The 16,738-nt window shown below is 44.0% G+C and overlaps 1 protein-coding gene and 1 pseudogene across 5 annotated transcripts in view; both read right to left on the bottom strand.

Moving 5' to 3' along the window:
• Positions 1-6,138: 6,138 nt before the first annotated feature.
• ccdc85ca (coiled-coil domain containing 85C, a) overlaps positions 6,139-16,738 on the bottom strand; it is a 253,447-nt gene continuing 242,847 nt past the window's right edge. For 4 of the 5 annotated variants that reach the window (XM_069916130.1, XM_069916129.1, XM_069916133.1 and 1 more), the window contains 3 exons: positions 15,800-15,901; positions 11,107-11,208; positions 6,139-9,920 (listed from right to left, as the gene is read on the bottom strand). In XM_069916130.1, coding sequence (XP_069772231.1) covers positions 9,831-9,920; positions 11,107-11,208; positions 15,800-15,901 — 294 coding nt within the window. In that variant the 3' untranslated portion in view covers positions 6,139-9,830. The remainder of the gene's footprint in view (positions 9,921-11,106; positions 11,209-15,799; positions 15,902-16,738) is intronic. The other variant, XM_069916132.1, reaches the window with a different exon arrangement.
• Positions 15,329-15,420, bottom strand: LOC138755996 (U6 spliceosomal RNA; annotated as a pseudogene).

Genomic DNA, 16,738 nt, shown 5'->3' with positions numbered 1-16,738 from the left:
TTCACACAAAACTCATCCAAAGCAACACAGCTCAAGGATACAAAGGGAATACTGTGTGCAGACTTTCACTCTTGAATGATTAACTGCACTGTACCAGTACCTTCGCTTATTCAAATACAATCACGACAAGGGCTACTTGCATTGTCGATAGGAAGTGAAGAGCTCCATGGTAACTTGCCCTGCTTGATACCTCTGTCTTTGCTGCGCTAGTACATTACAATCATCATGTTTCTCTTTTCTTCCCCGTGGCACAATGTTAAGTCAAAAATCTGTCGGCCAATATGCCTCTGCATGCAAATAGGAATTTCTCCGTAAAAAGCAGATGAAGTTTGATGGACCGTTTGCTGTGGATCAAAACAAAATGGGAGGTCAATTTTGTCACGATGGAGATGCCTTTTACAACCTTTATATTCTTAGTGGATTTGGAGCGCATGAGAGTGAGGGATCTAGTGATGCCTCATGGTTAACTACGATTGTCTTGGGGAGAATTTCCAGAGATTTTGTTTTTGTTCCCCTGAGAATGGGTTTGGTAGTCTATCAGGAAGTAGCAGTGCTGACGAGAATGGTCACAACTGGAAGATTGGTGAGCAACAGGACCTCCACTTGGAATATTTTCCTGGGTAAGGGAATAGCTCTGAAAGCGCAATTCTCATACCTATTACTGCAATAGTATACAAAATCTTCTTCCTTGGTCTAAAAACTACTGAATGCATGCATTTATCTCCAAAGCTAGGGATGAAAATAAGCCTGAGAAACTGACGCGATTGGCAAGTCATTGGATTTGAGTCAGGTGACAGGGCTCAAGCCCGAAACGTGGGTTGTGTATTTTTACCGTTGCTACATAAGAAATCTCTTGGTGCCTGCCACATTGACCACCGCCAGTGGGCTGATCTCGCCTCAAATCGTGCATCTTGGCGCCTCACAGTTCGGCGGGCAGCAACCTCCTTTGAAGAAGACCGCAGAGCCCACCTCACTGACAAAAGACAAAGGAGGAAAAACCCAACACCCAACCCCAACCCACCAATTTTCCCTGGCAACCGCTGCAACCGTGTCCGCCTGTCCCGCATCGGACTTGTCAGCCACAAACGAGCCTGCAGCTGACGTGGACATTTACCCCCTCCATAAATCTTCGTCCACGAAGCCAAGCCAAAGAAAAAAGACATAAGGAGCACTGTTTGACCTGCTGAGTTTCTCTAGAATTTTACAACACCCCTGCTCTGGTGAATCCAGTGTGTGCTTGAGGGTTTCTTACAGTGTCTTAATGCACAACTGCCACTGAGGTGATCTTATTCACATTTTATAGTCATCTTCTGATTGCTAGTTTGCTAATACAGTACTGGTTGCTACTCTAGATTAGGCCCAAGTCCACGTGATTCAGATGGAATCAAAGCAGCTATGAGCATTCTGAACTTTGGCTTTGAATAATGTGTGTGCCCTTATTACCTCTGAAACTCTCTTGGATGGTCTGTTCATTTTACTCTCTGCAAACTCAGGTATCACCAAACCTGCTGCCTCACTACTATCGCCCCTGTGCCTTCTGTGCTACAAATTAACCAATAATTCGATCTTCAAATCTCATCCATCTTTCTATCCTTCTTATCTCTCCCTATTTCCATAATCTCCATTGCCACAAACTCTTGAGGTGGCTGCAGTAGATTAGTTAATCCAACTATAACACCGGCTGACATGATTTCAGCTTCCAAGGGCCCAAGCTCTAGAATTTCCTCCTGACAGTTCTCTATGACTCGAGAATGAAACACGAAAGTCTGCAGATACTGTGATTGTAGTCAAGACACAGAAATGTGGGAGGAACTCAGCAGGTCACACGGCATCACATTTTGTAAGTCTCGGGCCCCAAACCTTCATCGTATATCTTTGCCTCCCATGGACGGTGAGGTCTTCCAGCAATTCTGTGGGTTGTTTTTGTCTCCCCACCTCATTGAAGACAATAAGTGAGTTAACAAGCCTCTCATCTTCTTTCCTATCTCCTTCTGTGGCCCAGCAAAACTTGAAACTGTCAAAGGTGCTAGATAAATTAAATGAACGATGGTCATAGAACTTCAGCAGAGAGGGGTGACTTTCTAATAACTTTCTGAAAAGATGGGATCCCACTTTCTTCCCACTTGCATTCTTAAAGCAATCTGAGCTCAATCTCATTCAGCTTTAAGAGAATGACAAGGCATTGCAGAAATAAGCTGTTGATACTCCTTCCTCCACAAGTCTCTCCCTCCTGCTTTTGAAGTTGTAAATCCATGTAGGGTACTCTTTTGTGGGCGTTACCTAACTTTAGCTGCCGTTTTGTTAGCTGCAAGACTACAAAGAACATCTGTAAGATATCAGCCAGAACCTGACCTGCGTGTGATCAGTATATGTATGTTTATTGCAGCAGGAATCCCCCTTGTGTATCTCTCCATAACTCAGAGCCATTTAGAGTCTTTGGCACAACTGACAGGAGAAGGCTCAGAAGAGAATAGGGAGCACAGGGATAGGAGAAGGCCATTCAACTCCTTGGAGCGTTCAATTTGTTCTATTTTAACTGCCTTAGCTCCATGTCTCTGACCGCCATAGCCAACAAGCCCCTATTGACCGTTTCTTGAAATATCCAATTATCCCAACATCTGCAGCTTCCTTTAGAGGTGAGAATTCTCTCTAATAAAACTAGAATAATTAAGATGGGGTGATTTAATACAATATTTTACCTCACCAGGGCATCCAGGAACCTCTTTTCAGTACTTTATTATAAACATACATTTTAAAGATTTACCAAAGGCCAGGGGCACAATAAACTCGCACAGGCTGCAGATATTTATTGAGACACAGTTGCTGCCATTAGTTACCCTTTAACCCCAACCCACCAATTTTCCCCTGCAACCGTGTCTGCCTGTCCCGCATCGGACTTGTCAGCCACAATCGAGCCTGCAGCTGACGTGGACTTTTACCCCCTCCATAAATCTTCGTCCGCGAAGGCAAGCCAAAGAAGAAATAAGAATAATTATTAACTGGGTGAATGGACCTTATTTCTATTTCATCATTGCTTGCAATGGGGGAAAGGAAAGTCAATCCATGTGAATTATTCATTTGCCACAGGATAAGGAATTAGAACTATTGAAGTTGGGCAGGTGAACAATTGGAGCCAACTAACCAAGTTTGAGCCAAGCAGCGCAAGTCATCCTCTAAAAGACATTTATAGAGTTTCCAAGAAGTAATAACGTACAGTCCATCAGATAGACAAGTTCGTACCCTTTGACACAATGACATGAATTACGGGCGAGACTACATGGACTACCCCCCCACCCTCCACCAGTCCAGTTATTTTCGTGTTATAAGAGTTATAAGGGATGACCCACCGTGTTTAAAAACAGGCCAAGACCAAAATTAATAGAAATCTTATGCTGGATGTTAACATATGGGCTGAACACTATGAGACAAATAAGCACATATTACAGATTATCACAAAATGCTCAATGTAGCATGGTAAGGAGCTCTCCATATAATACAGTCCTAATTCATCATCTTTTTCTTTTCTTTTTGATTATTCAGTGCTGATAGCATTGAGGGAACTAACCTGAATGAATGGCTGAGTTCCAGCAGAGGGATTAATTACCACATCACCCAAACCCCATGGGCTGATTATCCGGGATCTCAGATTACATTCTGTTAGCTCAGAGCCATCAAACTCAATTTGCCTTCAATGGCATCTCTAATCTCACCCAGTAAACAGTCTGAAAGAAAAAAAACCGTCTTCAAAGAGATTTCCAATTTAAAAATTTAGTTCTTCACCCCCCTCCCATGACATCCAATCTGCTTTTACTGAAGATCTATCGTCAATTGAAAAATTTATTTTAAGGAGATATAGCAGCGCTAAGATATTTTCAATTTAAAGACTGCTGATGTGCAAGCTTGACGAAAATGGGATCAGAGTCTCCAAGTAAATTCCGTCTACATAATAAACAGAAAGAGGGTAGGGAGAAGGGAAGACTGCAGAGATACTCACAGTAACGTTTACCTTTTAGGAATAGATGGAATAAATCTTCCTCTGGCTAAATATTTTTGATGGTGGGATTGCGAGAACTTTGGAATACATCAGTGTATTGGCATCAAAGTAAAATTATTGCAATTACATCAGCTTATTTTTAAACCCACTGCAACAATCAAATCACAATTATCAACAAAATCGGACAGAGGCTCTCCATCCTCAACAGAGCCAGAAAATTTACAGCAATAACAAAACATTGATATTATCATATATATAGATATATTTTTTTTGATATAACATGATAAATTTATACTGTGGTTTTATTAAAATACTATACTGTCAGGACACAAAATTGTATTGGGAAATCCCAATTTTCCAGTGTATATTCTGAGGTATCGGAAACCTTTTGACTATGGTTTGGAGAATCTTCTCGGGACGGTATATTTACAAGTGTTAGTGCACAAAGAATAGGCAGCTGCCATCAGTGTTGGACAACCAAACTTCAAGTTTAATCAATGATCAGGTTGAAATTAGAATGTCATTATCTTTTGCTTAAGACAAATAGATGAATGAAGCTGTTTTCAGAACACACTGGCTGGAACACGGTCGGCGCCAAGGGAGGGCATTCATAGACATGGCCCCTCCTTGCGAGGTGCTGTGCCCCCATACGGTCGCAGCCATTGCTCGCTGTTTGACCCGCCCTCTCCCGCGCCACTAGCGTGTGTCAAGCGTTCACTAGTTGTCTGGCTTGACGCTCGCTAGTGTCTCTCCACGCAATAAAAGCAATGCTTTCGGCTGCTACATGAGAGGGACGGAGGAGGTTTACATCCACTCAGTAGGTAGGCCACCACCAGCACCCCCACCCCCACCCCACTCTCCCCCCCACCCCCGGCTGACCCAGCCTATGACTGTCGGACTGCGCCCCACCTGGGCAGATATTCCTCTGCCAGCGCCTTCCCCATCTGCCACTAAGCGAGTTTACGACTGTTGGACTGTGCCCCACCCAGTTACCCTAATGCCCTCCTTTAACACTCGTTCTGGCGCCGATCCTGGGCTGGAACCAAATTTCAAGAGAACTCTGAAGGAGGCTACACTCCAGTCCTGTATCTAAGTCTCACTTGCCCCAGAAGATTTTGCTGCCTGGTGTGAATTTTGTCACTAGTTTGAACTCCTTGATGTAACCTCTACCAGAGTGCTAAATCCAGTGTAATATAATCCAGTATAAATCCAGTGTAATATAAGCAGCAAAGATTTTTCCGAGAGTAATGCTTCAAGTAGTGAGTTCCCACCAACAGACCTGATGCATATATTAACAGGGAAGAGAGCAGCATTTCAAAATTTAGTCTTATAAATTCTGTTTTGACATTACATTTTTCCATGTCATACCTTTCATTTGGCTTACTGACTTCATCATGGTAAACCAATTGGCAGTGGATGGTTTCTCTTCCTAGGGAGAGATGACCATCTTTACCAGACTCAGATTTTCCACTGTCGGAGTCATGTTGGCAGCAGTATTATGTACCTTGTCAATCTTCAGCCTTTATTTTTAAATCCCCTCCATCTGACCAGGAAAATGGTAGGATCAACCGTTTCAACTCTCCTGTTCATCACTGTACTTATTCACAATGGCACAGATGGAGACCGTTCAGCCCATCGCGTCCAGGCCACCTCCAGAGCAATGGCACATTTCCATTCCCTCTCTCCTTATTTTCCTGCAGCCCTCTCTCACATACACATTACCTCTCCTTTGCTTATTTTACAAATTACCTACACTTCAGGTAAATACCTTTGGAAGAGGGCAGAAAACTGAAGAAACCCACAGAAACCCAAAATGGTCAGTGGAAGGTGCAGATTCCCCACACAGGAGTATGTGAGGTCAGGTCTAAAGTGGCAATGCCAACAGCTATGCCAATGTACTACCTTTTCAATGGCATTTCATCTCTTTAGATCCAACCAGGACAACTGTGTGCAGTGGATGAGAGGTTGGGGTAACAATGTAGATGTGTGTAGTGGACGGGAGGTGGGGTTAACGGTGTAGATGTGTATAGTGGACAGGAGATGGGGGTAACAATGTAGATGTGTATAATAGATGGGAGGTGGGGGTCATGAATTGCATCCTAACCCAGTTATGCAGAGATTTAGTGTGAGGTTTTACCTCACTCCAAGATTCAAGATTCACTTTATTGTCATAGTAATAAAACAGTGTCGTATTACATGAAATTCTTTTTTCATCTGCTGCAAGGCAGGCAGATTTGCCACCGGTAGGAATTACCCAAGCGCCTCCTACAGTTCTTACAGTCAGACAGAATCAAAAGAAAGCCCCCCCAGAGTCACCAAGTGTCCGTAGATTCGCCTCCAGCGCTTCCGCAGCTACACAGAGTCTGGTCCAATCCATCGGCGACCCAAGCTCGAGATCCGAACCTCCGGCACGGTCAGGAACCCTTCAGCACCTCCTCCCATCCCGGTTCTGATACACGGTATCCCCTCCAGCCTGTCTCCAGCATTCCGCAGCCTGGCACGAGTCTCCCGACAGCGGTCTCCAGCAGCCCACAGCTTCCGCCAGTTCCTCGCTTTGAGTCGCCAGCACCCAGCTGCAGAGCTCCCCCCTCACTGATGACCAAATTTGTGACCAATTGAGATTGAACTTCAGATCAAACATTGGCCTGTCTTGGTCCCTGGCCCATTTCACACCAATTTTTGTTTCAGTGAACTTTAGGTTAACCACGCTGCAGGTTTCCACTCATTGTACAAGAAACACTGTATAAACATTATTGCATAATTGTAATGTAGAAATGGTGAATGAGTCATTATGGAATGATTTTGATTCAAGGTGGGACTACACAGTTATATGATGCGATGGGTGTGGGTGTATATTTTTCTGCCAATTTGCTTCGGATTTTCATGTCAGACTCACCAAGGTCATATTTCACTGGAGATGTATTGACTCCCAGCACAGGCAAATCAAAACCAGCAGAATAAACACATTCCCAACCACAAATCACTGGGGAATGGCATTCAGGCGACTGCCCATCTAACCAGGCAGATGCAGAGATAGATTCAATCTATTGTGACTTGTGTTGCCTGTGATAAAGCCAGTCTGTTAAAACAAATTGAAATGTTTGTTTGGCTTGTGATGTCAGGGGAGTGGGGAATTAGGGAACAGGGATGGGGAAATGATTGATTAGTCACAAGTTAAAAGTGATTCTTTGTGTACTCTGAGTGTGAACAATGGATTAGCTGGCAGAGATGAGGATCTGCAGCACCTTAACTGAAAAGGGTGCAATTTTAATGCATTATCCCTTGTATCAAATTCATCTCTTGGAGTAAAGTATTTATTGCCCATCTCTAATTGCCCTGAAGAAGGAAGTGGTGATGAGCCTGTTAAATCACTAAAGTTGTAGAGATCTCCCTATGCTTCCAGTCCTGACCTTTTGTGCTTCCTTCATCCCAACAATGGCTTCCCAAGCACCAATCCTGGGAACCTGGTTCCCCTTCATCCCGTGCCCTCTCCTCACATGTCTTTTTCTTTGCCTCGGTCATTATTTTGCTGATCACATTCAATGGCATTAAAGACCCTATGACTGAAACACAAAAGTCTGCAGACACTGTGATGGCAGTAAAAACACACCGATTTCCCCATCCCATTCCCTTACTGACATGACTGTCCATGGTCTCATGCACTGCCAGGCTAGACCTCCTGCAAATTCGAGGAACCACACCCCAGCTTCCACCTGGGTACCCTCCGAATGGATGGCATTAATATCGGGCCTTTCTGGTCTTCATTAACCTCTCCACCCTCGCCCCTCCAATGCCTTTCCCCAGATCTGTCGCTCTCCCTTTTCCCTCTATCTCCCTGCACAGACAAAATCAATTCTCACCTCTCCTTTTGTTGACCTGGACTCCTTCCCCAGCCAGCTCTGCCTCTATTCTGAGATTTCCTGTTTCTTGCTTATTCTCTGCCTTTTCCTTGACTCAAGCCTGAAATGTCAGCCATATATCTTTATCTCCTCAGGACGCTGCAAGTCCGGCATTTTCATGTGTTTTTATTCAAGACACTATACTCCCTGAATATAAGTCGTTGAGTTTGAACGTCCTGCCTCTGGACTTGCACACAGAACCGGCCCCAATCTTCTGGCTGCATTGTTCTAATGAGATGTGAAGATGAGCTGCCCACTGGTGTACTTGACAGAATGTTAAACATTCCATGGCTCTATCTGAAGCGCTGCCATCGATCCTGCCTAGCGTTCCTACTTCAACCCTATCTCCTAAACGGACAACAGAGTGATTTATCTCGCTGGAATGTTTCTGTGTTGTGTGCCTGCAAAAGTGCACAGAATTCCTCAGCTGCAGAGCGCACAGATATATTTTCTTTTAACTCGGGTGCCTTTATGGGGCTACAGGAGAAAAAAAGAATTCCGTGAATTTTGCATACATGACAATAAATGGAATCTTGAATCTCGAAGTGGGAATGTTATGAAATTTAGGTACCAGACTATAATATGCGCAGGGCTTGAAGAGGGATGAAGAAAGGCCCAGTGCAGAGGTTAATTACTGGGCAGACAGACTTTTCCTTTGAATGGCACTGGGATGCTCATATATCTTAGTTGAATATAGTTAACGCTCAATAAGCTTTCCTCGCAATGCAATGAAAACAATCACATTCGCGAGCTTGCAGATAACCTCTGCGTTCATTCTTATTTCAACCCAAATTGAAAAACTCCTGGAAGTTTACGTCAAGCTGTCAGTGACCTAGGCCGCAGTACTGCCAATCATTAACACTTCAGCTGAAGTGAGTCACTGTTGCCTGGCGTGATTGGGTGCAGTGCGGTGCTCAGCGCCCATCCTGTTGAAGAGGCTGTATTCCACCTGATAGCGCGGGTGGGCTTCGAACGCTGCAGCAGGCAAGGATTCAGGCAAAGGCTCTGTGAAACTTTACTGGGAGATTTGGTTGGTTCAAGCTGATTTTATGCAGCAAGAAGTTGTTTACCACTCTTACTTCCAAACTCGATCATCAATTTCACGTCGTTCCAAAAACAACACACGGATTGTGACCCCTGGTGCCGGGAAAAACAGACCGGGGATCGGAAAAATCTTTTCTACAGCAGATATCCAGAAACATTCGGCTCAGAACTAACGCCAACAAGAAATACCACCAAGAAAAGAATACTGTCCCTTTCAACTTCTCTACCTTAAAAAACTATACTTTAACCATAACGGCCATACTTTTGAACAAGGGAAGCCTCGCTATTTTGGTCTCCCGTTTAAGGGATGTATCAGTCAAAGACTGTTATTCAAGACTGACCATAGGTTGGCACAGCCAAAGTTCTGCAGCTGAATAATGAGAAGCAAGTGTATTTGTGAACCAAATTGCCCTGGATGTGACCCATTTTCGCATTGAACCTACTGAAGGACTCCATGGACCTTGCAGCGATGCAAGCCAACAACTGTTTTGCGAAGAGAAAGGAGCTTTATCTTGGTGAAGTTGCTCATTCAGGTGGATAAGGAGCAACGAGGGAAGGTAGTCGAAGATTACAGGCAAATCGATACTTTCAGGTAAATATGTCGGCACGGGCTCCATTTAAATTTATGCGTGTGGCTGCACACACCTTGATAGAGCCGTGTGTACCGTTTGCTATATCTAATGAATAATTTACGCTTATTTCTGTGGTCAGTTCTTTGTGGCAGTCTCCAGCACATGGTGACACCTTTCTTCACATATCGAACGGTAGTGCCAAGATGTGCCAAAGGCTGGGATTACAGTTCTTGGGGATCCACGTGTACTGATGCAATGAACACACACTTCTTTCCATCGTTGGAGCAGGCTGTCAGAATCCAGACCTGACAGGCAGTAGCACTACAAGGGACCCTTGAACTGATTGCCTGAGAGATGCTGCCTGATGGAAGGGTGTGATCCAGCTGCGTCCCCAAGTTTCCGCCACACCACCTGAAAGACACACATTGCGCAATTCAATGCAGATGGTCCGCAACATACTTCCGAGGTCCATTCTGACCGACCGGTCGGACCTCCAAATGAACGCAAGTCAGGCACGTGTTACTTTGGGCTGACACGTTCTTAAGCTGGCGCTGTGGCACTTCGTCTACGTCCCAGTGTGCCCGGCACTGGAAAGACCCATTCTCCATCACCACTGGCACCTGGCCTACTCTCACCTCCCCCACCTTGAACACCGGGTCTGCCACCGCCCTCATGTCCCAAAAATGAAACACATTCGGCGGCGAATGTGCCCTCCCGACCTGTGGCCGCCACCATGTTGGTCCATCAAAATAAACAGCCCATGGATCCCCAGGACTGGACACGTAATTTTTATATTTACTATAAATATATTTTTCTTTATATTTTTAAAATTTATACAGTATTTTCTATAAGTCATATATGTCATAAGTAGGGGACCTCCTGTAAATCCACTCTTTTCTATGCTGATCTCCAACAGTACCATTATAGAAAGGAAAGTAGATGGACAGTCCACAGCTTGACAATTCAGTTAGATTGTTTTCTCCTTATCCCTTTGTACACAGAAATGTTGATGTTTTTATGCAGTTAGTTGGAGAGAAGTACAAACGAAACCAAAATTTCACTGCTTCACAGGGATAAGCAGAGCCCTGGGGGGATGGGGGGTTCATAGCTGAAAAAAGGTTGGGAATGGGTGGTTCAGAATGGCCAATCACAGGGTCAACAACTTGGGGATTCAAGGACAAAAAGAGGGCGTACCTTCAGGAAAAAACAGAGATGTGGAAAATTTTCTTTAGCCAGAGGGTCCTAAAGTCTGTGGAACTTGTTCCCTTAGGCGCTGTGGAATCAAGGCCTTTGGGTGTATTTAAAGTAGAGATTGGCAGGTATTTGATAAGTCAGGGCCTCAAGGCTTATAGGGAGAAAGCCAGGGAGTGGGGCTGAGTGGGAGGATGGATCAGCTCATGATTAGAATGGTGTTGCAGACATGATGGGCTAGATGGGCTGAAGGGCCACTTTTCAAGCTGTAAAACCCAATGGCTCAACTATAACCTTGCAGTTTGGCTTTCTGTTGCTGGACAAATATTAAGGACAACATGAGTGGCTGTTAACTGATAATCCGATATGGTGTGTTGCCCAGTTACTTATACAACAGAGTCCTTACGTTGCACATTTCGCGAACTATGGCCTTCTCCTTCTCACTCAGGTTGTCATGGTCACAATCTTCTGGCAGCGGCCTATCCAGGTTGTCATGGACTTCCAGGACCTAAACGACGAGATGCAAAAATGCATTTATTAAAAATAAACTGCTACGGAAAAATAAAACATGGCCTTCGTTCTCAAGCAGAGTTCATGCTTGTTCAGATTACTGTATCAGTGGCATGATGACCCTTGAGCACTAAGTTGGTGGGAATAGGATCCCCACTTGATACCAGGTTAACTGTTTATAAGGAAGGAGGAGATAATAGATTCAAGGGGTTGTGGATTTCTCTCAGATGGTTCCTGACACAATTTTCATTCCATATTTTCAACCAAGTGTCTCAGATTCCCACTTCAAGTCCATGGTAAAATTCTGGATGTATTTTTTCATATGACAACACACCTGATCTTCAAAAGTATATAAAATGCCCTAAAATTTCTTATTTTCTAATGACAAAAAGGGGACGTCATTTAACCCATCAGCCAATGAGGGCTGACAGAGTAAGCGGCTAAAGGAATTATATCCGGTTTCTTTGGGAGTTACAAGAACGACGGGTAATCTTATTGATACGCTCGAAATTTAAGGAGGAGTGAGAGTGTAGAATTTCAGTGTAACTGTGCAACATTTCAGAAATGTTCTAGAGGGAGAAGCTCACAGACAGGGACACAGTTGCAAGAATGAGAGGGATAGACAGAGTTGATGTGGAAAAGCTTTTCTCATTGAGAGTAGGAGAGGGGGATACAAGAGGTCATGGGTTGAGAGTTGACGGGCAAAGGTTTAGGAGTAACATGAGGGGGAACTGTGTGGAATGGGCTGCCGGGAAAGGTGGTGGAGGCAGGGTCACTTTTGTCATTTAATAAAGAGTAGGACAAGTATATGGATGGGAGGGGGATGGAGGGATATGGGCAGAGTGCTGGTAAGTGGGATTAGAGGAGGGTACTTGGATTAGTGCAGACTAGAAGGGCCACATTGGCCTGTTTCCGTGCTGTAATTGTTATATGAGGAGGTGATAACTAAAATGTGCAGGAATTTCTACTTGCAGAGAGTGTGGAGCCGCTGGAATTTTCCACTCTCAGAATGATAGCTCATTGTGGAAGATAGATTCTTGGAGGCATTGAAAGAGAGACATTTTTGAAACATCATGTTGAAAGGTGGGGGAGGCTTGAAGTGCCATGTGGCCTAATCCTGCATTCTGATTTTTCCCCCCAATTATTTTTTCATTGCAACCAGTTTTTGAATTTCCATTCAACATTCGGAATCTTCCACCATTCACCCACACACCAGGGGCAGTTTGCTATGGCCATTTAACCTCATCAACTTCTTCAGCCCACAATGTTAGGCAGACCTGTATATACCAAAATAAAAACTTAACAAAAATCTAAACCGTCCCTACTCCATTTTTCTTTCATCTAATCTAAGCATCTCTTACGTAAATGTCTCTATTGTTCCAGCCTCTATCACCACCCCTGGCAATGCATTCCAGGCACCCACAACTCTGTGTGTAAAAAAAACTTCACCCTAAACTAAGACAGCAGGATTTGCTTAGCGGTTTCCGCAACTCTGTAACAATGCCAGTGACTTAGGTTCAAATCCAGCGCTGTCTGAAAGGAGTTTGTATGTTCTCCTCTTGTCTGCGTGGGTTTCCTCCCATCCTTCAAAACGGACCGGGGGTTGTAACTCAATTGGATGTAATTGGGCAGCTTGGGCTCATGGGCCAGATGGGCCTGTTAACCGTGGTGTCTAAAAATTTAAATTTAAGCTCTCCACCCTTCTCTTTCTGCAGAAGTTTGTCGGTTTTGCTACACTCGCCCTGGAAAAAAGGTGCTGGCTGACTACTTTATCTACGCCTCTCATAATCTTAAAGACTTCTAACAATTCACCTCTCATCCTTCTTTACTCCAAAGTGAAAAGCCCTCGCTCTGCTAGCCTTGCCGTATAAGACATATTTTCCAATCCAGGCAACATCCTGGTGAATCTCCTCTGCACCCTCTCCGTAGCTTCCACATCCATCCTGTAATGAGGTGACCAGAACAGACCACAATACTCTAAGCGGGGTCTCTTTGTAAATTTATAGAGCTGTAACCTTACTTTAACCTTGCCTTTGGGAGAAAATCAGAGCACCCGGAAGAAACTCATAGTTACAGCCGAACATACAACCACGGAGTTTCAGGATTGAACTTGGATTGATGACACTGTTTAGATTGCAGCTCTACTGAATGTGTCCACGTTCTGCCCTGAGCTACGCCACTGTCCTGCCCAATCTTAGAATTTACTTGGTTCGTGGGAAATTTTTAATAACTTGCATCCTGCCAAACCTGCCAGATTTCAAATGGTGACTTTTTGCATTTCTTGTAAAGAGAAATTAACATCTGCCTGGAAAAACTGCAGCAACAAGGTGAACAATTTGGAGTTTTCCTGAAAAAGAAATCCCATACTTCTGGAATTCACTTAAAAAAAGCACTGACTTTATCTCACAAGAGAAAAAAATAACTGAACTGGACCTTTCCGATAGACTGCATGAATTGGCAAATGTGGGTCTATCGGATGTGCAAAAGGTTGTTTAAGAGGAATTACCTACAAAGATATTATTTATCAAATCCATGTTGAGAGTACCAGGCTGATTAATCTCTGGGCCAGCTCAGCAAACCCCATTGATTACCAAATGGGCCTCATTGTAAACATGCTTATCAAAGCGTTGCCTGACAAAATCCCAGAAACGCATAAAGATAATGAAATAAAACAAAACAACTGATTCATGTTGTCAGTGTAAAAGAGTAGGCTTGTTAAATCCTGACAAAATCTCTGCTTCAATTATTTGTCACAGTATTGGGAGTGGGGGAAGGAAGGAACTGGAGCATCAAACCTACAACACCCCAAACACAATGGATGAAAATAAGCCGATGAGCTCCAGAAATACTACGACTGCAAAATGGTAAAAGCCAGGAGCATAAAAGGTTCAGGGGACAAAGTGCTGGGAGTTATTGGAAACAAAAGCTATCAATGTGTCAGATCTTTTAGCCGACATCAGAAATGAGGTTTCGGATTTCCAGCATCTACAGTTTTTTTTCCCATTTACATTTAAAGTAATGGAGCCTGTTTGAAAAATTTAGAAATATAGAGCATAAGTGTCCCATCTTTAAACCAACTGATGCACCAAGACTGACGTCAATTGAAAGAACATGTAGGAGCAGGCAGAACATGCAGGCAGAAGGGATAGAGTTCGTGTTTGGCATGGGCATTATGGGTTGCAGGTCCCTATTGTGCTGTTCTAAATCTATCTGGGAGAAGAGTAAGACATCATGGGTTGAGGAGCATTTGACAGCTCTTGGAATTAAGAAGAATGAAGGGGGATCTCAATGAAACATTTTGTATGTCGAAAGGCATGGATAGACTAGTTGTAGAAAGGTTGTTTCCCATGTTGGGAGAGTATAGGTCAAGAGGGCACAACTTCAGGATTTAGAACAGAGATGCAGAGGAATTTCTTCAGCCAGAGGGTGATGAATCTGTTGAATTTGTTGCCACTGGTGGTTGTGGAGACTGGGTCATTGGGTGCATTTAAGGCAGAGATTAATAGGTTCTTGATTAACCAGGGCATCAAAGGTTATGTAGAGAAGGCCAGACAGTGGGACTGAGTGGGAAAATGGATCAGCGTAATCATGAGCTCAATGGGCTGAATAGCCTATTTTCTGTTCCTGAGGCCTTGTGGTTACAAGTCCCTAGTGAGGTGTTCTAAATGTATCTGGAGGAAGAGTTGGACGTCAGGGGCTGCAGTTCCCATAGTGAGCTGCTATAAATCTATCGGAGCAAAGAGCAGGTTGAAGGAAAGTGGGAAACATAGGCAGAACCGGACAGGCATGAGAAAAGGAATACAGTGAGGGAAGGCCGAAACCCCATTGGCTCTTATTTGAAGTTCATGGTGAAGGAAGACTGAAGTGGGTTGTTGGAGTGGACATATTACGCACTCACCGATCACCTCAGCTGATGCAACGGGACGAGAACACTGGACCTGGAGAAGGAGGAGAGGTCAGTGACAGGTGGTGGAGATAACGGATTGGGACATGGGAAGTGGAGACAAGGAACAAAAGTCAAAACACAGTGCTGGGGAAATTCAGCAGATCAAGCTGTTTTACTTAATATAGCAAAGATAAAGATACATAACCAACATTTCGGGATGGAGCCCTTTATCAAAATTTTTGCCCATACCTTCCTTGCGCAGGGGCCACTCTAATCTCCTCTGTATCGTTCCAATTTTAGTGCATGCGCTGCCGAAGCGAGCACACTTTTTGCTCATACCTGGATGAAGGTCTCAAGCCTGAATCATTGGTTTATATATCCTTATCTTTGCTAAATAAAGTACACTGTTTAACCTGCCACGTTTCTCCAGCACTGTGTTTTCACCTCAATCACAGTTCCTGCAGACTTTGGGGCTTTACTTCAGAAAGAGGAATAGAAGGGGCAGGAGAATAGAGTAGAGGAAAGGTGGTGGGGGTGAGGAGGAGGCCATGCAGCAACTTTCTCCAGGAACAAGAAACCACTCAGGCTGAATGAATGGAAGTCTCTGGCATTTTTACTGGGCGATCGGTGTCAAAACCAGATAGTTTGGGGCCCGATAAATAAACACATCGTTCCTTGTAACGAATGTCTCCTGGTTTTTTACCTTCATTGCATGCACTACAGCTTCAGGCTTTTGGGCACTAGGGATGAACGCAGGTGGCAGCGCTGGATTGTTGGGATCTCCTGTCACCAACCGAGGAGGACCCTGTTTAAAGAACACAAGACGATGAGGACACGCTGCCTTATAACAGGGTAAATGGGGGAGGATAGGGGTCTGGCATTAAGTCTCAGGGAAGAGGCAGAAGAAGGGATAGAAAAGGGAATGGGGAGCTGGTAGAAGGAGAGAAGGAACTGAAAAAGGATGGGCAGAGAAAGGAAGAGGGGTGATGGATATGAGGGAATGGAGGAAGGAGGGACAAGAGGAACAGTTCAAGACAAGTAAAGTGTGAATGGTCAGAGATGAAACAGACAAGGAGAGGAGAAAGAGATGAAATGGGAAAATATGAGAGGGGAAAATAGAGAAAAAATTGGGCCTATACATACGAGAAGGGGTAAAGGGTGAGACATATTGAAAGTGCACATCATTCAAATATACTCTGAGATTTCCAGACATATTTTTTGATGCCTCGAGCTAACTATAATCCAAATGCATCCATTTGTAAATCACAGGATAACAAAAATACAACGTAAAGAGTTCAAATTTTAGATTTATTGTCAGTGTACATAGAATCCATTTTACCTGCGGCCATGGCAGAATTACCACTAATGGGTAGTGCAAAAAATAAACTGTGCACAGCGTAAAACATGTAAACAAACAAGGAATTGTAAACAAACCCTGCAAAACAGGGAGAACAAAAAGAAAATAAATAAAGGGCATAAATAAGAGTCCTTAAATGAGTCTCTGAGTTTGTCATTGAGGAGTTTGATGATGGAAGGATAGCAGCTGTTCTTGTGGATCATATACTTCTTTCCTGATGGCAGCAGTGAGAACAGAGTGTGTGCTGGGTGGGGTGGATCCTTGATGATCGCTGCTGCTCTCCAA

Source organism: Narcine bancroftii, chromosome 2 (assembly GCF_036971445.1).
Source record: "Narcine bancroftii isolate sNarBan1 chromosome 2, sNarBan1.hap1, whole genome shotgun sequence".
Taxonomy (NCBI): domain Eukaryota; kingdom Metazoa; phylum Chordata; class Chondrichthyes; order Torpediniformes; family Narcinidae; genus Narcine; species Narcine bancroftii.
Note: the sequence above shows the minus strand (reverse complement) of the source record. Positions and strands in the feature narration are given on the sequence as shown.